Below are 22,659 nucleotides of genomic sequence, written 5' to 3' on the forward strand. Positions count from 1 at the left end.
TCCAGTTGACTGACCAGCTTACACGGGAGTCTTGCTCTGTAACCGCCGCCAGGTTGTGTAGTATTTCGAGTCCTTGTCACTCTCACACGCTTAGTACACTTGGCGTTCCCAAGTCTGAAGTTTGGCTCAGATACACACGGCCGCTCCGTTGCCCTGCTGTGGTGACAAAACTGTGCAGGTTTCTTCGATTGGGACGTCTTTTTACTCAACACGACGACGAGGCGTTCCCTGCTCTTCTGAACCTGCCAGCTGCTGAAACTGACGCGGAGAAGCCTGGGTCTGCTTGCATCGGGGACCGGTGAGTAGTTTAGCTAGGATCTGGTCGCCCTCCTGCAGGAGCCCATTGCTTTTCCCCGCTGTGTAAAACAGCACCCTTTTGCCGTACTCGCGCTCTGCTTCTGCCCACTGTGGAGGCTGCGCTTGAGTCGCGGAACTTGTTCTCCTTCATTTGTGCACTGCACTGAACTGAACTGCCTGATTTCCTTAGAAGAGACTCTCCTTTTGCCCGTTGGCACCAGCGTGTGCAGGTACTTTTGAGCACAAGGCTCCACTCTTCGCAGGGCTCGGACTTCCATCAAGTTAGGTGTCTCTGAAAGCGAACTGAGTCTAAAGCATTGTATCGCACTGCCTGTTTTCCTTCCCTTGCAGGTGGACTACACATTTCGTGCATATAACGCTTGCGACTGTCGTATTTGTAAATATATTGTGTTGATATGGTATGTGTTGGTTTAATATTGTGATACTGTGATTTTCTCGCTACGGTCATTGTTTTAAAGGCCTTAAAATAAATGTGTATATATTTTTTATATAACACCTGTTTGGAGTAGTTTGTAAGTGATCTTGCTTTGTGTGCTCATTGCGGGCTTTCAGTCACCCTCACCCCTCTTGAGACCTAGTCTTGACCGCCGCGATCGCTACCATGATTGGTCTGGCTCGTCCAGAGGTTCCCCTGTTCCAAGTAATTAGGTTGGCCTTCTGAACTTCTGCGCCACCAGGACAGAGTTCAGAAATCCGTCTTAACACGCCTCTCACCCCTCTGTGTCCCACTTCCACTCCCCGAGGACCCCCCGTCCAGGTGATACTCCCGCACTGGTCCACACCCAGGAACTGGATCCAGTAGCGATGGCCATGTCCTGGCCACTTGGCTGACAGATCCCTGGGGACTAGCAAGTGAGACACCGTCAGGTTTATCACAGTGTCCTTCATTCTCTTTTATACACATTCCTAAACCTACACAGTTAAAATCACAAAGCTTTGTTTGAAACTCACTACTTGCCTGGGGAGTCAAAGGTAGCTCCTCGAAACTGTTGACTTCAAGCTAACCAGGCTCCCTTAGGCTAGAAGCAGGAGCTAAATACCTCCCAGCTCTGGGAAATTTCGAACCCTGCAATATAGTTCTTCGGGGCTCACTCCAGTTAGTGGCTTTGAGGATTGCAGTGGTTTCTGGGCTGTTAAAAGCATTTCAGCAATAGCTTTTATCGTCAGAGAGTCTTGGAATGTCAAATCACTGTTGTAAGAAAATGGGAACTTTAGTAAAAACAGATGCAAACAACTACTTGAAACAATGCAAGGCTTTGATGCGAAAGGGAAATTTGGGTTGATAAGCAGAGGGTGTTCAGGCAATAGGCTTGAAAACTATGTAAATTGTTTAAAGGAATGGTTCGCCCAAAATGTTTTATTTCAAAAATAGATAGGCAATATAAAAAAAAAACGATTGGCATTTTTTTTTTCGAAGTCCCTATGTAAAATTTTGAGCAATTCAAGCTCAAAAATGTGAAAAGTAAGCACATGGGCGCATCCATTTTGTGAAATGGATGCCCGCCTATGCTGGCTTTTGCTTTTGCAGCACTAATGAAGGAAAAGCCAGCCAGCTGTAGTAAACAAAAGCTACAACTGGGTGGCTTTTCCTTCATTGGTGCCGGGACTCGGAGGACGCAGACCGGAGACTACAGGCAGAAAAGCTGCAGCTGCATCTCGGTAAGTGCTATTTATTTATTTTTAAAAATAAGCACTAGCTGCAGTTTTTTTTCTAAGTTTTCCGGGCTGGAGGAGCCCGGAAAACTTAGAACTAAAACTGCAGCTTTAAAAACGTTGTATTTATATTTGCGGTAGCTTTTGAAGCGACCGCAAACATAAATACAAAGTTATTGTGTTTGAAAACGCTGCAGTTTTTCTTTCTAAGTTTCTCAGGCTCCTCCGAGCCTGAGAAACTTAGAAAGAAAAACCGCAGCGTTTTCAAACACAACCGCGTTGTGTTTCTGCCTAAATCTGCTTTCCCATTTGGGGCTTTAGGGCTCCCCACTGGGAGCCCTAGAGCCCCAAATGGGAAAGCAGATTTAGGCAGAAACACTGCAGCATTTAGCATTTCCCATTTGGGGCTCCCGGGCCCCCCATGGGGAGCCCGAGAGCCCCAAATGGGAAATCAGCTGTAGGCAGAAACACTGCGGCATGTAAACACAACCGTGTTGTGTTTCTGCCTGCCTTGGCTTTCACTTTGGGTCTCCGGTGCTCCCCCTGGGGGAGCACCGGAGACCCAAAGTGATAGCCACGGCAGGCAGAAACACAACGCGGTTGTGTTGGAAAACTCTGCGGTTTTTCTTTCTGAGTTTCTCAGGCTCCTCCGAGCCAGAGGAGCCTGAGAAACGTAGAAAGAAAAACCGCAGCGTTTTCAAACACAATAACGTTGTATTTATGTTTGCGGTCGCATCAACTGTCAAAACCAAAAGTGGTCCCAAGTCCATATACCCTAATCACTATCTGGCCCTACCACTTTAGAAAAAACAACATACAAATGAGCCAAATCCGTAGTCTCCCATCTCTTTCTTGATTTGGCCAATGTTAGTTGGGGCCCTCACAAAATACTGATTGTAGCACAAATGCTTGTTCTTAACAGTTCACAAAGGAAATGGTTTTTAAGTCTCTTTTTAAATTCCTCAGGAAAAAAGTCTTTACACAACCCAAATGTTTCAAATTCTTGAAGGGCAATGATTATACAGTTAGTCCGTTTCCACCAACTTGGACCTTCTCTTTTCCCTAACATTATGCCTTGTATAGATCGATTGAACCCTGCCGGTTCTCTTCCTGTAACAATGTCTCTTACCTCTTTAGGGCTCTCCAGGCCCCTCTGGTCCTATGGATTGCTTATTTCTCTCTTTGTTTTACTCAACTTGCCTCCCTCCACCCTGAGCAACCCTGGTACCCTCTCTGCCTTTGTGTGTGCTCCAACGGGGTGACGTCTGGCGCATTTGTCTTTTCTAATTCTCAGCAGGTTTGGTGATCCTTGCACTAAGAGCAAATGATTCCTGCCTCAGTTGCTCCCTGGTCTCAGTGTCTGTTCATGGTTGCAGCGCGGTCACACGACCAGGTAAGACGATTCTTCCCTGTCTCCATTTCCATCTTGGCAATGTTGCCCTTCTCGGTGCCGGCCTTCCGGCATCTCACTTTCCTCTCTTTGGTTTTCCACGCTACCGCTGACTCTGCAGTATAGCGTGATGTGGCCCCACCAGGACGTTCTGACGTCAGAGGCTTGCGTCAGCCTAGTATTTTTTCTCTTCCATTCAAGGTTCCTTGTCGCTTTATCCCCGCCTGCGTACTTCAGAGGGGCGTGCTGTTTTTTGTCAGCTGCTGAGTTCAAGGGGGATTCCAGCATTACCTTGAGCCAAAGATATGGCGGTAATGTCAATAGGATTTGAATCCAAAACAGAAACAGCATCAGTCTTCAACTTCCATATATTTCGTGCCTTGAAACACTTGTGTATAGGCGTGTTATAAATGCCATATGATATCATATCACATATGCAGAGAGAGTATTATTCGTAGGGAGTTCTTTATAGGAATGGGAGTACTTGTCCCCTAGAGGGGAGTCACTCCCATTGAGGTTCTGCTGGCTCCACCTAAGGGAGAAGCCAAGAATTCCTTGAATGTGTCGGTGTCCACTCCAGGAAGTTGGCTAGAACCTACAGGAGGTCTTGTATATCCAGTGCGCAGGATCCTAGTGCACTGCAACAACCAGCAGAGCCTCCATGGTCCACAGCAGTTCACCCCCACTGTACCATGGGGATGGGTAGGAGACAGTGTGCGCTTCTGCCTGGGATTCATTCTGTCTTCACCTCCCTGCAGAGGACTTTGGAATAGACATCCACCAGAGGTCCAGTGAATCCGTCTTGCCTTTAGAGTCCAAAGTGTTATGAACAAGGGTGTTCATCCTCCATATAAAGGCAAACTTTCACCTCGGATTGGACCAAAACAAGCCTGTTGCAAAGGGGCTAATCCAAGCTTTTGTAACAAATGCCATTTGCTTTCTGACATTGTACCCAGAGTGTCTTGTCTTGCAGTAATGGGGAAGGGGACGGGAGGGCAAGAAGATGTAAAGAGCCCTAGTGTAAACCAAGATGGTGGAACCGCTCTCCCAGCCTCCCTCTCTCCTCTGGCTGCTCTATTGCACCCAGTTCCCTTGTCTGCAGAGTTCAAACGGACTTCGGTGGGACTGGTAGGAGTATGGCATTATGTCAGTGCTCCCTTTGATGCACCAACTCCTAGGAGAGCTCTTGGATAAGGTTCCTGTGCTCCGGAGGAAGACGTTACTCTTCTTGCCGGAGGATTACAGAGGTAGCTTCTGGTCACTGTCCCCCATTACAGTTATGGAAATATCTAGGCCAGACTGCTAATACACATCATCCCTGTAAAGCCCTGCTCACAGAACTGAGACCTCCATGATATCAAATTCCTGTGGCTGTATAATTTTGTGACCCTGGTAGCCACACTGCTGCAACCAGGCGTGGCTTATAATTACAGATTAACATGACACCAGGCTGACTAAGGTACATTTATTTATTGCATTTATGTAACACCCAGAACTGGGGCTATCACAGCGTTTGTACAGAAATCGTGAAGGAGAACCTAAGCGTAGCGGTACAGATAGGCATTAGACAAATGTATTAAGTAGCCAGGGGTTCACATGTTTCCTGGAGGTCAGATACCTTACAGATATAGGTAAGCATTAGACATATTTGTTAAATAGCCAGGTTTCGCACAGGTTTCCTCAAAGACAGATACAAGCGTTCATTTCTAATGTTAGGAGCCAGAGTTCCAGAGAGTGGGCACTGTGACACGAAAGCTCACCCTTCCAGCTCTTTTGCTTTTAAATTTTGGCGTGATCAGAGTCAGGCTCGCCGATGATCGTCTAGGGTGCACGTGGAGTTTAAGGGCAATGCTGTTGTGTAGATAATGTGGGGCCTTTTTGTACGTGCAGCGGTATGCAAGGATCAGAGTTTTGAAGCCAATGCGGGCCTTGATGGGGAGCCAGTGTAGGGTCTTGTCTGATTGCTGAGATATGATCAGACTGGCGTTATCCTAAGGCTGCACGAAGAGCTTTGTTTTGAAGGAGCTGAATTTTGGCGAGGTTTTTTGCAGAGGTGCTCATGAGAAGTGCATTTAAAAAGTCCAGCTTACTGGTAAAGATGGCCCTCACAAGCGTCTAAAAGTTGTCTGGGGGTGAGGAATTGTCTGCCCAGAGAGATAAGCTTGGCTGTGGAGAATGCTATGACGTTAATATGTTTGGTTCTGGAGAGATCTGATTCTAGGTAAATACCTAGGGTCTTGACGTGTTTCAGAACAGGGATATTCGTGCCATCAATGGAAAAGGAGCCAAAGACAGGGTCTAGGTTTTTGATCCGGAAGGGTAAACCCATGAGTAGCTCCATTTTATTGTCATTGAGACACAGATTGTGGGAAGCCATCCAGTTTTGGATAATGCTATAGACCATATTGACATTGGTGCTCTCAGCCTGGTGGTTTCCAGTGATGGGGATCTGGGTGGTGTTCGGAAAGTTGGTATATGTAATACAGAGGGAGTCAAGAAGGTCAAATAGGGGCTTGGTTAAAGTGGTGTAGAGTGTCGAGGAGAGGCCGGAGCTTTGAAAACCCCAAGGGGAACAGTGATGGGGTCTCCTGCTGTGTCGCCAATGAAGAGTCTAGAGGTGTGAACTCAGGAAGGATTTAACCTAAGTGATTGTATTTGTGGAGAAATGGAAGTTAGAGCTGAGGTGGTGGCAGAGAGTATTGTGGTCCACCAGATCAAAGGCACCGGAAAGGTCGAGGAGGAGAAGAATGGCCAGGTTGCTTGTATCGCAGAACTTGTCTAACTGGATGTTGAGATCCAGTAGGGCTGTTTCGGTGCTGTGCTTGGGTCTAAAGCTTGATTGCTTTGCGACTACTAGGTGAGGAAGTTCGAGAAAGGGTTGGATTTGAGAGTAGGCCACGCAAGCCATTATTTTGAGGAGGAAAGGGATGATGGTGACGGGGTGATAGTTGGTAGGGAGGGTCGGGTCAAGAGATGGTTTCTTGAGTAGTTTGCTATACCAGGTGACGTTGAGGCTGGTGGGAACAGAGTAGGATTGGAAGGCGGCATTGAGGAAATCAGTGATGACAGGGGCAAGTGTGGGGGCAATATGGGGCCGGCAGGCATCAAATTTGCAGTTGGGTGGTTTGAGAGATCGAAAGGTTTTGAGTACATACAGTGGGTGAGGGGTGTTTAGGCATGGTTGGGGGCACAGAGGAATTCCAGGGTGTGCCTTTAACAGTGAGTTGGGCTTTTTTGGTGGAGAGCTTGTCACGATTGGAAGGGGTGGGATGTTTTTTCCATAAGTGTTCCTGTGCTCTTTTGCAGCTGCAGAGACTTACAAAATCTTCTACAAACCAGATGTTGGTTGTCTTATGTGGTTTGGAGATTTTGGGTTTTAGGGGGGCATGCATGTCAATGGTGAGGAGTAGGCTCCGAGTATACAAGGCGGCTAAGTCTTTAGGGTCATTTTTTATTTGGAGCTTAGGGGTGAGGAGGGGCTAGAGAGTGGGTGCAAGTGATTCCTCTGTGAGCTTGCTGGTGTTTCTCACCATGATGGAGTTGGGAGGTGGTGTGTGTTTGGTCAGGGGGAGGAATGGGTCTGGTTGAACTCTATCAGAGAGCAGTCAGACCAATGTACAGGACTGATGGCTGAGATGATGATGGGAACATTCATGCTAAAGGATCCAATCAAGAATACGACCTTTGGCGTGTGTGGGGATGGGACAAGTTGAATGAAGCTCATGTCAGCAAGAGAGTTCGCAAGGGCTGTGGCTTTAGTATCAGTGGGATCGCCGAAGCCCAGGTTGAAGCCTCCCAGTAGAATGGATTTGGTGGTGGGCTTGAGGAGTGGGTTTAGTTGCAGGGTATTGTCAGAGTCTTGGGAACTAGATGTGTTGGGTTGCCTGCAGTGGAGTAGTAGTTTGTAGGTGGATTGGTGGTTAATGTTGATCTTGGTGAGGAGAATTTCATAGCCTGGTACCAGGAGGTGGGGAATCTGCCTGATCTGATGAGATGATTTGGCAATAAGCGCAACACCACCTCCTGGCGCATTAGGGCATTGTGTTCGGAGGATGGAGTAGTTGGACGGATGGCTAGCGGAAGAGATGGGCCATAGGCATTGTGAAGCAAGGATTTGGTGATGGCTAGACTATTCAGGTGTTGGTCGATGATGAGATAATGGACTGTAATGGAGTCGGCACCCAAGGAGCATAATTATGTTTAGAATTAAAGGTGCTGAGATTGAAAAGGCCACCTCTGCCTGTTGTCGCTTTGTGTTCCAGAAGCTGTCAGGAATGTACATGTGACCTTTCAAACTGCATTTTGCAACTGCTGGGCTGCTTCTGATGGTGTCCATAGACTATGTCAACAAAGGCATGTGTTTGCAATATAATTTGGGCATTGTTCTTCTATGAAAGGGGGCCCGATTAGCAGAGCTCCCTTTCAGTAATATAAATCAAAAAAGCTTGGGCTATCTCACCCTCACCAGATGGCCATTCTGTCAGACCCTCCTTTACTGAAGGATTGTGATCTGATGGACTTTAGGTTATTCTGAGGGTGCAAGTTTACCGTCTCTCTAAATCTCATTTTGCAGGCCAAATGGGGGAGAATGCCAAATGCTCAGATATATTGCACTTTGGCTCACAGTTCCTCTCCTCCTCTTTGAGAGAAGTCTTCTTCATGGGGGGAAAGAGCAAAAGTCCGGTCTTTTAGCCACCTTTCTCCACTTCTCTGGATCCTCACACTTCCTTCAGCATCTCCATAAGAAGCTGCCAAACCCTGTACTCTGAAAGGTAATGCTCCCTATGGTCCCTCTGGTCAGGCTTTTTTTCCTGGGAGGAGGAGAGGAAAAGGGAAACTCTGATGTATTCTCCTATGCATGCTGTGTCTTGTAAGAGCACTTGTGGGAGCTCTTAGAGTGCATTGCTTCCAGGGCAAGCTGCAACAAAGCAACTGAAGACTGTTCCTCTGCAGACAGCATCTGTAACAAAGCACTTGTCAGAAGGAGGCAGACTCTTGGAAGCCCATGCCACTGGAGCTGCTCTTTAGCCCTTTTTGAATGAGCATTCTGAGCAGAGCCCAAGCCACCATGGGGGAGACCTCCAAGTGCGGAAACTGGGGCTCCCTCTAATAACAGCGCTCACAGCACTGCTCTTCCTGCTGAAAATAAGTTCTGTCATATGAGTTGGGTAGGAAGGGGATCATGCCCGAATACCCAGGTGCCTCTTCTATGCTCCAGCCTGGCAGGAGCCGGATGCAAAAACAGACAGGGGCACTAGACATGGCCTTAGGAGGGCTCTGGCTCACCCTATGTCACCAGATGTATTGTAAACCTGCCCAGGGAGAGCCATCAGAAGTTGTTTCAAGCCACCCCAGCAGCATCCCTCATGGTGGGAACTACTGAGTCTTTTACACAGTGCTTCACATGAACCCTCGTGCAACTGCCCCGCTTTCTGCACCCTGGCCCAGTAAGGGCAGGGGCATTCAGAAGAATGTAACCTTTTACCTCGGAGCCCAGACCCAAGTAATTGCCTACTGAACTTACAGCTGAAACAAGGCAAGGAGCGTCTATCCACTGGCCTTCACGAGCAGAAAACGAGGTGTATGGGTTGCAGCCCAGCCCTGTAAAATTGCAGGAGGTGAAGTGCACTGAGGTTTTTTTTTTACAGTAAATGTGATACGTTTACTTTATATTTATTAAGTGTGTGCCAGGCCACCTTAAAGGTGAGTACTGGGACGAGTAGGAGGGGCATAGAGGTAATGTTCCTTACGCCCACATTGAGCCGAATAGCACAGCCAATATCCCAAAGTTACAATACTATATCATGTCTCAGGAACAGGTAGTAAATTATCTACAGGGATGTCCAGTCTAGTTCTTGATGTCATAAACTGGAATTGGCAAAAGTAAATCTCACAATCGTTTTTCATGCAATTTGAATTAGAGAGCGAATGGTATTATATACTGGGAAGAAGGAGAACATGTGCGCCTCCCCTCTGGTGCCTTAAAATGGAGGTTCTATTGGTCATCTATTAAACACATTTTAATAGCATCGATAACCAAAGAAAGGACAGGATAAAATCAATTATACTTCAATATTTATTCTGTGTATAAAAGGCTTTAACTATAAAGGTGAGGTTTAGGACATCCTTTAATCAGATTTCGCTTGCAGTGATCTATATTAATTCGTCTAGGTTAGTGCATAGTTAGATTTGACTAGGTCCATTGTGTATTTTGTATTTTATTGGTGTTTGGTATAGTATAGTACATTATGGTAAGCCACCTCAGAGCACAGGGTTAGGGTAGGGCAGTGGGTGGACATAAGAGTCGGGGGGCTGTCATGACCAACGCACTAGGGGCCTTTATGGTTAAACTAGAACACATGTATGCATAGCCCAGCTCTTCCCATCTCACAGAGATAGGTGTAAAGGATGAGGGGCGGTGCGATGGGAGGTTAGGGGGCATGCCTCAGTGGAGCCCGGCCTTGCATGTTCACCTGGAAACAGGTTCTTGGTTGGCGTTTTGTTCACACCTGCTCATAAGCTTGGGTGAGCAATTGGGATTTAAGGTTTTTTCTGAATCTCCGGTTGTATGCATTGGTGTTCAGGGAGGCTTTTCCGAAGATTTGTGTGTATTACCAGGTTTTTAAACCCCCTGTGTGCGATTTGTTGAATTTGGAGGAACAGATAGGTGCCTTCTTCAGGAGCTAAGATTACTTGCGGGGTGTTAAGGTCTGACTAGCTTCTTTAGGTACTGTGGGGGTAGTGCCATATAGTGCTTACCGTATGAGGTACAGTATATAGAAGGTGATCCTTTATTTGTTTCTATGTCATTTCATCAATACCTGTTTTTGCTGAAAATTTTTTCAACATTTTCTTTAAATAATTTTGTTGGGGAGGGTCCACCCATCTCCCCTGCCCCCACCCCCAAAACCCTGGGCCCCCGGTCATCACTATTCTTTATTCCATACCCCCAACCCTTTATATGCCCTTTCCCACCCCCCAATAAAATGTCAAAATATTTTTTCTGCAAAAATTCAGCAGAAAATCACCTATCGTAAAAACAGGTGTCGATGAAAGGACATCGTACCCTTTATTTCTTTGAAAGCCAGCACAGAGAATCCCGTGTCTGAGGGTTATGGTCACACATTTTTCCTCGAAGATGAGTCTGGCATCTAGATTCTGAAGACTGTGGAGTCTCTTAAAGACATTCTTTGGGGCGCCTGCTAATACGCTCTTGCAGCAGTCTAGGAGTGGCAGTCTTTGTAAGAGGACCAGTGTTCTGAACAATCCTATTTCTGTTGAAATTCTAGATGGTGTGTGATTTTGTTGTTGTTGTGATAAGCCATGAAGCAGATGCTCGTTTTCAGAGTAATTTGGAATTTGATACAAGACCCCCATTTCTAGATTCTTTGCTTAAGACGGTAGATCTGCAACGGGTCTGTAGTTGATCGAGCCTGCCTGATATCTCTGAAGGTGGGAGTAATGAAGTTCTTCTTAAAGGCGGAAGGGACTAAACCCGAGTTTAGAGAAGCATTCCAAAGTGAGGTGATGACTGGGAGCTGTATAGTGGTCGTGTTGGGCACCTGAAGCTTTTGTGAGGTTTGTGATAGTGCAGATCTCCTCAGTTGTGGGCTGGGAGGAGTTGAACAATATGCTTTTGGTTAAGGACATTGATCTGAGCTGGAGTTCGGGAAGGTGGGAGGTTTTCTTCTGGCAAGGATTGTGTACTTTAAAAAGTCTGATGCCTCATCTGTGAACGGTTGTGAGGATTTTGGGGTTGGTTTTCAGACACTCATAGTTGGTTGGTGACCTCTTTGTAAATGTGAACATTTCTGCCCATCGACTAATCAGCTGACCCAATTTAATTTGGTAGATCTTTTTTTAGTTGCAAGTGTCTGTTTGGTACAGTAGGGCGCGTTTGTTGCCTGCCAGTAGATTGTCCACCTCTGAAAGTAATTTTCCCAATGCTGATTAAGAGTTCCTGCCCTTTCTCTTCATGTCTGGCACATCTCATTGGAAACATTTGTTGAGTTTATCAGTGTTTCGTTTTTTTTTAAAATATAAGGGCCAAAAAAGACAAGTGAACTAGTGATGGCAGAGTGGAGATCTGACAATATGGTATCAGGGGGCGGGAGGGGGGGCATCTTCTGATATGGCTAGGGAGATCATAAGAAGTGGTTAGTGAAGGATTCTCGAAGCGGTTCTGAGGGTTCTGAAGTCCATAACTGCTAAGGGGCATGACCTTTTGCCTCCCTTGTGTTTTTAGCATTGGTAAGGAGGCATGTGATGAGTGAGTGACGCATAAGATTGGATGGTGCTGAGAGATGCATTGGTTTTGGATGAAAATCGGATCTAGTGTCCAACCCCCACTGTGCAAAGCGTTGTGTACTCACTCATTGAGAGACATCCAAGTTATCTAATGTTGGGAATGAGATTTTGGGTGGGCCATTTGGTGAGGCGTCAGTCTAGGCATTCAAATCCTGCAATCTCACCAGTTCGGAGGAGGCTGGCAATATGACAGAGGTGAGGTACTACGTGGGCGATCCCCTCAGCCTATTTGATTAAAACGTTTCCTTCACAGGTTTCTGCTCTTTGGCTTCTTATGGGGAATGCTTCCCTTAGTCAAAGGGTTTCCCCATATTCACTATAAAGTGAAAGCGGGCATTCACCATGCTGAAACAGCCCAGTGACCCCGTATACCATGCCAACTATCACCTCAGCACTGCCTTATTTTTCTGTGCAGGGTGTGCATATCCAGCATATGGGCTGGCATCTTTTAACAGTAGTGCAGTACTGTGATTTACAGTCTGTACATTCATTGGGATTAGTCCTTGGTCAGGTGGTGCTGAAAGAGCCACACTTTTGAGATTTTTGAAAAATTGGTGAATTATGTGGGCATTCAAAGTCGATACTGGGATAGAGTTTCACAGGGTGGGCACAAGAGAAGTACTGTTTGCAGGTCCACTCTTTGTGGGCGAGTTGGGATTCAAGCTGGTTGGTCGATTTTCTGTGCAAGGAGCGTGTGCCAGCAGACATGTGGAGGTGAGCCACCAGGTATGCTTGTGTGCTACTCGTGACTGCTTTGTAGATCATCAACGCAGCCTTGAAAAGTATCCTGGCCTGGATAGGATACGAATGTAGTTTGCATAGGACGAGGCGATTTAGTCAAATTTCCATGCGCCTGTAATGTGACGTGCTGCAGCCTGGTGGACTGCTTTTAGGGAAGCCAAGTGACCAGCTGAGAGCCCTTCACTAGGGCATTTTCCCCTTCAATTTACAAGATGATGGGGGCCTGCATTACAGTCCACGAGTTCTTGGTTGGGATGAAGGGTATGATTTTGCAAAGGGTGAAGATTACCATCCTTGGGGAAATGCAGCCACCTACGCGACACAGGATCGATTCAATGTCAATAAATTGGGCAAATAAAACTTCTATCAATACAGCGCTAGAAATTGGAAAGAGGATGGCTTTAATAACTGCATAAGCATGTGGTATCATTCTGATGTAAGTACGCAAAATGGCTACAAAATATACAGATCTGTGTTGCAATATCTATATTATTGCAGCAGACATTTGAAATGAATCCGCTGGACTCTCTTAAGGGGCTCAGAGTTATGTCATAAGGGGTAGTTGTCACTCTGGAAGCACTGTGATGATGAAGAAATAACTTTAGATAAGCAAGAGTGATATGTCCAAATGACATGCCAGACAATAGGAAAGGGGTTGCACATATGCAGTGGCAACTGATGTATAGTGGCCGTTGGCACGCTGCCCCACCCTTTCTGCACACGGCTCCGTTTTAGGAACACCCTGCATCAAGCACTTGCTGCTTGCAGTTGCAGAGGCCCTGCAGGCCTTCATGAGGAGCGTTCTCCAAGTTGCAGGCCTACAAGAACCCTATCGTTGCAGGCTGTAGAAGGGCCAAGGAAGCACAGGAAGTGAAGAGGGCATCCGTATAGTTGCTCCCTTTATGTATTACTCTGGGCTAGTCAAGGGGGCGGGGCGGGGCCTCAGCAGGGCAGTGTCAATTAACTTCCCCACTTTCTAGCTGTTGCTGAGCGGGCCTTAGGAGGGGAGGAGGCAGCAGTGTGTTTTTGGATGGCAATACTGCCACACTGTGGCTGTAAGACTTCTTACAGGGAAATGCTGGCATATATTGACACAGCCAGCATGTAAATGTCTTCAGATAGTGCCAATATCAGCATTATTAGGCGAAGCCAACCTGAGTGTGTTCTTACAGTGGCCACACTGGCAAACATTGGCAAAGCAAGCATGACATTATTTTCTTACAAAGGCAATACTGGTATTCTTGGGCACAGTCAAAATGGGTGCATTTTTGCAATAGCAGTAGTGGCATATATTAACTCGCCCAGCATTTCTGAAAGCAGCCAACATATCTGTGCTCTTACAGTGGCAGTACTCAAAACTATTGGCCCATCACAAATGCAAATATCTTCTTACAACTTTATTAATGGTCACAGCCAACAGGGGTGTGATTTTAAAGTGGTAATAAGGGCATATATTGGCAGAGCCAGCATTAACATGTCTTCTTACAATGGTGCAGCCTTGGCTATGTTGTGGTCTTATGAAAGTGTTTTACAGTGACAGTGCTGGAATATTTTGTGAACTCAGGCATCCTGGTGATCTAGCCTCTATTGATTTGGTCATGTTTTGTTCTGCCAAATTAACTGTAAATTGTATAGCTTTTTATCCAAATTTTAACAAAATTGTGTACTGTAAAAGGAGCCATATTAATCCGGTAGTTTAAACATTTTCTCAGAGGCAAGAACTTACACTAAAACCCTTCATTTGTTGGGCACCCTCACTGCTTACTGGCAAATAGTAACAATTCTCCAGTAAATAAACTCGGCATCCATCACTGTGCATCTGCCAGTGGGTCTTCTATCTTAAAAAAACATCTCTGTAGCAAGATTTGATTTGCTTACGTGTTGTTTGTAATGCAATGATGCCAGCCCGAAAACCCCCAATCAGCACCGTTTTTCAGCTTGGCTTTAACACCTGGACTCAAGATAGAACCCAACCCCAAATACAAACACACACGAAAAGTAGATACCAAAAATAGAGATTTATTTACACAGCACCCCACAAGAAAAGGATAACGGGTAGTTGAAGAGTATTGCATAGTGAGAAAAAAACAAGCAAGACATAGTAAATGGTAAAATAGCTCTGGTTGAGGATTGCAATGGCTGTCTGAAGGGGTGAGGAATCGTGGGATTAGTTATTCTGGTGTGCAGGGTGGTGGGGATGCCGCGGTAAGAAGATTGTAGTTCTGCCAGATGTCCTTCCTGGAAGTGTATGCCTACTGTTCTGATCTTCTTGCCAGCCATAACGGGACTTTCAGGTTCGGATTATGCTGAGTCATAAATGGTCCCTCGGAAACCTCTCTTCCCCACCCCTTGGTCCCCCCCCCCCCGCATGGAACCTGTCGGAATGTTATTTGGGTTTTGCTGTTCTATGGCACTGTTGGATGGATGCCTCAGCTCTCCCCGAATGCCCCAAATGTAGGGCAGTGATGAGAAGGATCTGCTGTGTTGAGCACCTGTGAGACGGAATTTCTAGTCGCACAGTTCTGCGCTAGGATGGACACTGCGGTCCTGCTACTTTGAGCAGCTGTGAGGCGGATCCTCTAGCTGCAGTCAGGGGCGTTGCTAGGTTTGTAAAAGCTCCGGGGCTACGCTCATGTCGGAACTCGGGGCTAGCTAGCCTTTTGGTTGTAGTCCCTGAGCTTCTATCTGGGGCTACACCCTTAAGACCAAAGGCTATAGTCCCATCATCCCCCGCACCCACTCCAGCAACACCTCTGTGCACAATTATGAGCTGCTGTGGGATGGACTCAATGGCCCGGCGGTGTTGAGCAGCTGTGCGGCGGATCCTCTAGCTGCACAGTCAGGGGTGTTGCTAGGTTTGTAAAAGGGGCTATGCTCATGTCGGCACTCGGACCTAGCTAGCCTTTTGTTTGTAGTCCCTGGGCTTCTATCTGGGGCTACACACTTAAGACTCAGCCCCCAGATCACCTCCAGCAACGCCTCCGTGCACAATTATGAGCTGCTGTGGGATGGACTCAATGGCCCTGCGGTGTCAAACAGCTGTGAGAAGGATCCTCGCGTCAGCCAGTACTGAGCTGTGGGATGGGTTCTTTGGTCCCGCCATGCTGCGTGCTTGTTAGTCTGCATTAATCAAGTCTCTCCTGCACCCCTGTTATGGGCCTCTGTGAGATGACTCTTTCCCCGCTGTGGTGACGGGCTGTGAACAGGTTTCTGCGATCCTCTTATTCTGAGTGCCCATGAGATGGAAACTCTGCCCCCCCACCCCCCTCCTGAGCAGATGTGAAACGCAGAGGCGTTGCTGGGTGGTAGGTGGCTAAGGGGGCTATAAGCCCATGGTCTTTTGGTTGTAGCCCCGGGTAGAATCTCTGGAGCTTATAGCTAGCCCCCGGTCCCGACAGTTTCTGACATTAGCGTAGCCCCAGGTCTTTTCCAGACCTAGCAACACCCCTGGTGAAACGGATTATCTGCCCCTATTCTTAGAGCTTTATCAATTCAAATAATTATTTTGCTGAGGGGCTTATTTTCGAATCCCCTTTTAAATAACGGTATTAAAACCTGCTGTGTAAAGGTAGCACCAGGTTGAAATTGCATTGAATCTCGAGGGGATTGCTCATTTGTTAGGCTGATTTGGGGCACAGACCTGATGGCCTTTTCCCCTCTACATACCTGCTGCACCCCTCCTGCTTTGCACCAGCGGGACATTTCCATGCTGGTTTGAAAACAATGGATTCCTAGAATCTGATGGATTCCTCAATGCTTTCTGCAATTTATAAATTGCCAAAACAAGGTTGAAAAATACAAAAAGGGGTGTTAAGACTAGTTTGCCTGTTATACCACGTACCACGCCTTGCAAATGTGCACAATTGCATTGAGGGGGCAAGTGAACATCAGTGCCAATATTGGCGTATCCTACATGCAATTACAATTGTTTTTAGAAAATGACCCCCATGTAAATGTCTCTCCAGCATAAATAACAGGTGCCCTTTGCTGCATTTTCTGCAATGCGAAGTGCTACAAAAGGGTGTCAAGGGGATTGTGCCTGTTGTAACACTTTTTTCCCCCAATTCCTCCTGCAAATGTTGAAAGCTGCAGATAGAGGGCCCAAGTGCACGGCAGTGCAAACATTGATGTTCCCCACAAGCAATTGACACTGCTGCGGAACCCTCAATGTCACTTGCACGTGTTTACATTTAATGTTAACCGGCGCTCTCATAGGTATCCAGTGAAAATGTTGCCAGCGAAAATGTACCCAGTGAAATTGTTGTGGTGAAAATATCTCTGCAGTGAAAACGTTGCCACGCACAATGTAGACAAAAAATGCAGCTGAAAAGTAGCCAAAAATGTAGTGCTGCAAGGGAATTGTTGGGGTTAAAGATCGTTTTGTGGGCTTGTGATTGCCTGGTTTAGGGCAAGATTAGGGTAGGGGGTTAGGGTAAAGATTTGGCTTAGAATTAGGGTCATGGTGCTTGCTGCAGGGTTGGGGATGTTGGGGTTTCGTTAATAGGGTAGATTAAATATCTGGGTAAGTGTTAGGATAGGGGTTATGGTGAGGCTAGGGCTAATAGAGTAATGTTTGGGTAAGTGAGAGGGAATGGGAAGTTGGGGAGGGCTGGTAATGTTTGCATAGGATTGGGGTTAGGATAAACCTAGTGGTTAAAGCAAAGTGAGAATTAAAGGTAAGAGTTGCAGTTGGGGTATGGCCAATGCTAGAATTAGAGCAAGGGTTTGGGTTGGGGTAATGGCTGTCATTTATGGAGAGCTGGCGATTGGGTTGGAGTTCAGTTCACTGTTCATTTTACATTGATTTTGGATTGAGTAAATGCAAATAAAAAGCTTTTGTGCGCTGAAAGGTTAGTGTTCTTTAAGAGTTCAGGGTGGCAATTAGAGTTAGCAGAAGGTTTAGTAATGGAGTTTGGGGGAATGTGGTGGGGGTTTATTAAAGGTTTGGGTCATTGTTAGGTTTACAGTCTTGTACTTTTGTGCATTTCAAAATACCTCTTTTGGCGACTACTGGTAACATGTTTACACTTTGCATTGATTGCATTGAATGACTAGAATATTGAAAACGACTTTTTGCTGGCTACATTTTCCTGGGGACTTTTTCCCATGGATCCCTCTCATAGTGCTCTATGACAATATATCCCAATCTGTGAATGGGCCATCGCTGCGTGTCTCCACCATGCTCGGCGCCGCTCTTGGTCCCTTTCACGCCTCGGACAGAAATGTACTTCCCGGGGTACCGCCTGTCCCTACTTGCAACAATAAAACTCTTAACTGACTCCCACTAGCGTCAGGGGTGGGCTTATTGACGTACAAGCATTTAATCAGTAACAGTTAACATTGAGGGCTGCTCAGAGATCCAGCCCTCACCACACCAATCAAACTTTGGAGTCACCAGGGCGGGTGAAAAGAAGAGGATTTTCTTTTGGTGACGAGGGCCCATTTAAGTCTACGGCAGGTGAAGGGCTCAGCAGGAAGTGACCTAACTTCATGGTCCGTGTCACCCTGCCAAAAGCGTGTGAGTTCAAGAGTTATGCCTCTCAGATGGTGAATCCTTGCTTTGACCATCAGTGTCCCACGAGGCATGCCGCAACCATCCAAGCATGCACATGTTGCACCGGCACAAGCCTTAGCTGAAGTGACCCCCCTCAAGCGCGTGCCTGCTGAGCTCGCTGGCCATGTCCCGGCTGGCTTGCTGCAGCTCCGGGCTACTTTCTGAAGTCCAGTTTGCCAGCAGGTCGCTGAAGTCTGGAGCAATGGTGTTCAGGGGGCAGGGCAACACCGGGGCGGGCTCCTTCCAGAAGGAGAGTGGCAGCTGCCGCTTGTGCATGGGAACAAGGTGGGCGTATTTCTGGTCCATCCTTGGCCTCTTATTGTCCTGTCCTTCAGAGACCCTGTGCCGAATGTACCGCCTTAAGCCAACCTCAAAGAGCTCCGCCAGTGGCCCCAATGTCTCAGGGCCATCTTTGCTACAGATGGATTTCAGGACTTGGCGGTCAATCCCCACTGGAGGCGTGAGAGGGCTGTAGGGATCCTCATCTCGGTCTCCATTCTGTGCAATTCGCACTAGGTCAGCATAGTACATCTCTCGCCCAGACTTGGCTGGTGAGAGGTAGTCCTCATAGATGTTACAGGAGTCTGGGTCCTCGTCTTTGGACTTCCTCCCGAAATACCTCTGGATGTCGCGACTTATGAAATCAGAAAAGTGCAGTAGCCTTCTGGTCATATCTGCCTCGCTGAAATCCGGGCTAGGTCGGCCCATCGACATCTCGGTGCTTTCATCAGAGCTGGTCTCTTCCATCTCCTCGTCCTCGTCCTCATCTTCGGAGGTCTCTGGAAAGTCTAGCTGCATGGATCGGGTGGATGAGGAGAGGTATGGGTGTTGGAAGGTGCCTTGCAGGAGGTTGAACTCGGACAAGGTCTGAATCACTCCGGCCGCCATCGCTGATCCCTCGTAGTTACCAAGTTCACAGGCTGAATGGGAGACAACAACAGAATCATTAGCAGGCAATAAGGATTCCTGGTGTACAAGCTAGAGGTTTTGGGGGGAATCAGGGAGGTCAAAGCGCTAAGCATAGGAGGGGGTCAAGTTGGGATAATATGAAAGTCAATTATCAACAGAGGACAATGGGAACAGAAGGGGTTAATTAATGAAGAGAGAGGTCAATTAGAAAAAGCAAGTCCTCAACGCTTCTTAGTTTTCCTCCTTTACTAGGCAACTCTGCACTGGCCTAGACATTTGAGAAATATTGATATAGGAGCGTGCAGCCGTGTTCTTTTTCTGGTAATCAGCTGTGCCACAGGAGTGAGTGGGGTGGGCTCTGTGAATGCAACTGTTATTTTGGTGCTCAGAGTGTTGCAGCTACATTGATACATAAGGTTGCCAGGTGATTAAAGGTCATCAGGGACCCTATTCCAGCAATGGGAGTTGCTATTGCTTTAGTTGTACGCATGCCCAGTTTTGTTGAATTGATGTGGCCAAATACTGCAATGTTTAGACTGCACTTGGTGGAGACATAGGTGCCCAGGGCATGGTGACCGACATAACATGCAAGCACCTGAATACCCTGTTCAAAAACATGGAATTATGCTGAGTGGGAGCTGTGCTCACAGAAGGATGCAGGTGACCTTACTTAAATGTGGTACTGCAATCTGGGGGCTCTGCATCTTTTCAAGACTGTTTCTGATGATGACGTTTTGCCAGTTTGTGAACTCCAGCCTCCTCCGCATTGACTAACGAGAGACCCTGCTCTCTTTCCTTAACCCAGTGGGCAGAGCTGTGTCACCATACTATATCACCTTTGCTTCCCAAAGCCTTCCTGCACAAAGAGGCATTGCAACTGCGACCTGCCAGTGGCCAGCAGTTCCTACAGCCTGTGCTAACAAAAGGAATGCGCTGCACTGTACCGACGTGGGCGGTTTCAGACCTAGTGTTTTTTGCAGTAGTAGGTGCCATGTCTCCCCTATAAATACCACACTTGAATGCAGTTGCTGCACAGAACACCTGGCGAGTGTTTTGGGTTTAAATTAAATGCACATAGGTCACCTTACATGCAAATCCTAAATGCGCCGTTTGAGCTTCAGGGGTTGGCAGGGGCACACAAATATCACGTTGGTTATAAGTTAAATGCACAAATGCCATTTTGTAAGAAAGGCCCAAAACACCACGTTTACAGCGTGCTTGGCACACTGGCACTTGTGAGCATCCAGAAGCACTTGGAACCATAGCAATCCTGTATTCACTGTTGGCAGCAAGGACCAGAAGTCTACCAATGCCTGCAGACACTTAGAGAGACAAGGGGGGGGGGGGCACAGAACATCATTCAGAGCTTAAGAATCGCGATGGGAAGCAGATCGCCTATTGCATGCATCAGCTATAGAGGCATATTGCATTTATAAGTGTGCGTTTTCATTGTACAATGGTAAAGACCTGCTTTTCAGAGTGTATACATAATTGAATTTAGCGACGTTAATTTAAGAATATTGACGGATCTCGGCTCAGGAGGAGGCGAATGAAATAAGTAAACTGTCCAGCGCAGGGTAAGGCTTCCACGACAAGGCCATGGCTGAGCTGGAAAATGAGCATTCGCAGCTTATTAGATAACATTCAGGCTTCTGAAGGGCGGTGCGTGAGAATCACTGTATGCCATAGAAGGTCATGTCTCATTTTTTTGACTTGAGCATGATGCAACTTGCGTTATGTTTGTTTAAACGTGCTGGACATGTACCCGATTTCGCAGAATAGAAATCCTAAGTAACTGGACCAGCTAATACGCCATTGGTTAGCTAAGATTAGAGAAACGTGTACGAAGGATGAAGACGGTTCTGATAGGATGCACGGACGGAGACGACACAAGGAGATGCTTTGGTTTAGAAAGGGAAATGGATGCTGGAAGTTGAGCAATAAGCTGGCCCCCAGACAAGGGGGGGGGAGAGGGGGTGTAAATTGACTTCAAATCCACCCAAATATTGGGGGTGCCATGTTAAAGCACAGAAGTGCTCCAACGCGCATTAAGTAATATCCTTTTCCATTTGCAAAGAGACAACAGGGCATGCCCGTTTTCATAGATTTTCCAGGAAACTGAATTAGAGAAATTGGGAGCGGTTGATGTTTTGCTTGTGTCTGAGAGAGGACATGATCCATCAAATTAGGGTCATAAGAGGTTTCGTATGCGTAGACAGGGGACACATTCCAGCTTCAAAGGCTACACGAATGTTTGCATGCATTATGTTGAAACTGCTTGTCTTAAGTAGAGTTTTTCAATTAAATGATTTATGGCAGACGTCATCTAAAATAACGAGGAGTTAGCATCACTGGATGCATAGCACAGCACAAAGTATTCTGCACCCGTACTCTGATCATACAAATAGATGTTGAAATATACTTGATTCTAGGAGCAATTCTTTTTAGAGCAATTGACAAAGTGGGAACAGAACGTCCAATCAATTGATATCATGATTTTGTAGCTAGATGCAACAAGCCAAAATGTTTGAAATTAATTGAAAAAATGAGTTTCAATTGCAAAGAGTTGAGTTTCTTTATGATCTTTCGGGATGGCTATGCAGGGTTGTAGTGAGAATGGATTACAGATTAAGATTGCTGAAGATTTTTATTATGGTGATTAAATAACACACATGCACACAATGGATTAATCTCAAACGTTTTAATAACCGCCTTCACATTTACACCAATTTCTCATTCTTGAAGCTTTCGTGAGTCCAGGGGCTGGTCCAAGGCGTACAAATTAATATTTCCTTTTTGTTATCAAATATCATGCAATGCAAAGTGTATTTATAACAGAATGATTTAAAATACATAGTGAGAGCATGACATAAAATGCACGGTGTGCATAGTGAGAGCATGGCATAAGATGCATGGTGTGAGCAAGTAGTGAGAGCATGGCATAAAATGCATGGTGTGAGCAAGTAGTGAGAGCATGGGATAAGATTCATGTTGTGCAAATATGAGAGCATGGCATAGATGCATGGTGTGCATAGTGAGAGCGTGGCATAAGCTGCATGGTGTGCATAGTGAGAGCATGGCATAAGATGTATGGTGTGCATAAGATTCATGGTGTGCATAGTGAGAGCATGGCATAAGCTGCATGGTGTGCATAGTGAGAGCATGGCATAAGTTGCATGGTTTGCATAGTGACAGCATGGCATAAGCTGCATGGTGTGAGCAAGTAGTGAGAGCATGGCATAAGATGTATGGTATGAGCAAGTAGTGAGAGCATGCCATAGGATGGATGAGGTGCATAGTGAGACCGTGGCATAAGATGCATGGTGTGCATAGTGAGATCATGTCATGTCATACTGAGAGCATGACATACCATGCATGGTGTGCATAGTGAGAGCATGACATGCGGTGCATGGTGTGCATACTGAGAGCATAGCATAAGCTGCATGGTGTACATAGTGAGAGCATGGTATAAGATGCATGGTGTGCATAGTGAGAGCATAGCATACGCTGCATGGTGTAAGCAAGTAGTGAGAGCACGGCATAAGATGCATGGTGTGAGCAAGTAGTGAGAGCATTGCATAAGATGCATGGTGTGCATTGTGAGAGCATGGCATAAGGTGCATAGGTAGAGCATGGCATAAGATGCATGGTGTGAGCAAGTAGTGAGAGCATGGCATAAGATGCATGGTGTGAGCAAGTAGTGATAGCATGGCATAAGACGCATGGTGTGCATAGTGAGAGCATGGGATAAGATGCATGGTGTGCATAGTGAGAGCATGGTATAACG

The 22,659-nt window shown here is 46.6% G+C and overlaps 1 protein-coding gene and 1 long non-coding RNA gene across 2 annotated transcripts in view; one reads left to right on the top strand and one right to left on the bottom strand.

Annotated features, from left to right (window-relative positions):
- The window catches only part of LOC138569134 (uncharacterized), a 106,338-nt gene that overhangs the window by 21,881 nt on the left and 61,798 nt on the right, over positions 1-22,659 (top strand). The window lies entirely within an intron of this gene.
- Positions 14,409-22,659, bottom strand: part of PERCC1 (proline and glutamate rich with coiled coil 1) — a 42,873-nt gene continuing 34,622 nt past the window's right edge. The window contains exon 2 of the mRNA XM_069646817.1: positions 14,409-18,883. Within this exon, the coding sequence (XP_069502918.1) occupies positions 18,039-18,851 (813 nt within the window). The 5' untranslated portion in view covers positions 18,852-18,883 and the 3' untranslated portion in view covers positions 14,409-18,038. The remainder of the gene's footprint in view (positions 18,884-22,659) is intronic.

The sequence above is a fragment of the Ambystoma mexicanum genome, chromosome 2q (genome assembly GCF_040938575.1).
Source record: "Ambystoma mexicanum isolate Mex_15411 chromosome 2q, UKY_AmexF1_1, whole genome shotgun sequence".
In the NCBI taxonomy this organism is placed as follows: domain Eukaryota; kingdom Metazoa; phylum Chordata; class Amphibia; order Caudata; family Ambystomatidae; genus Ambystoma; species Ambystoma mexicanum.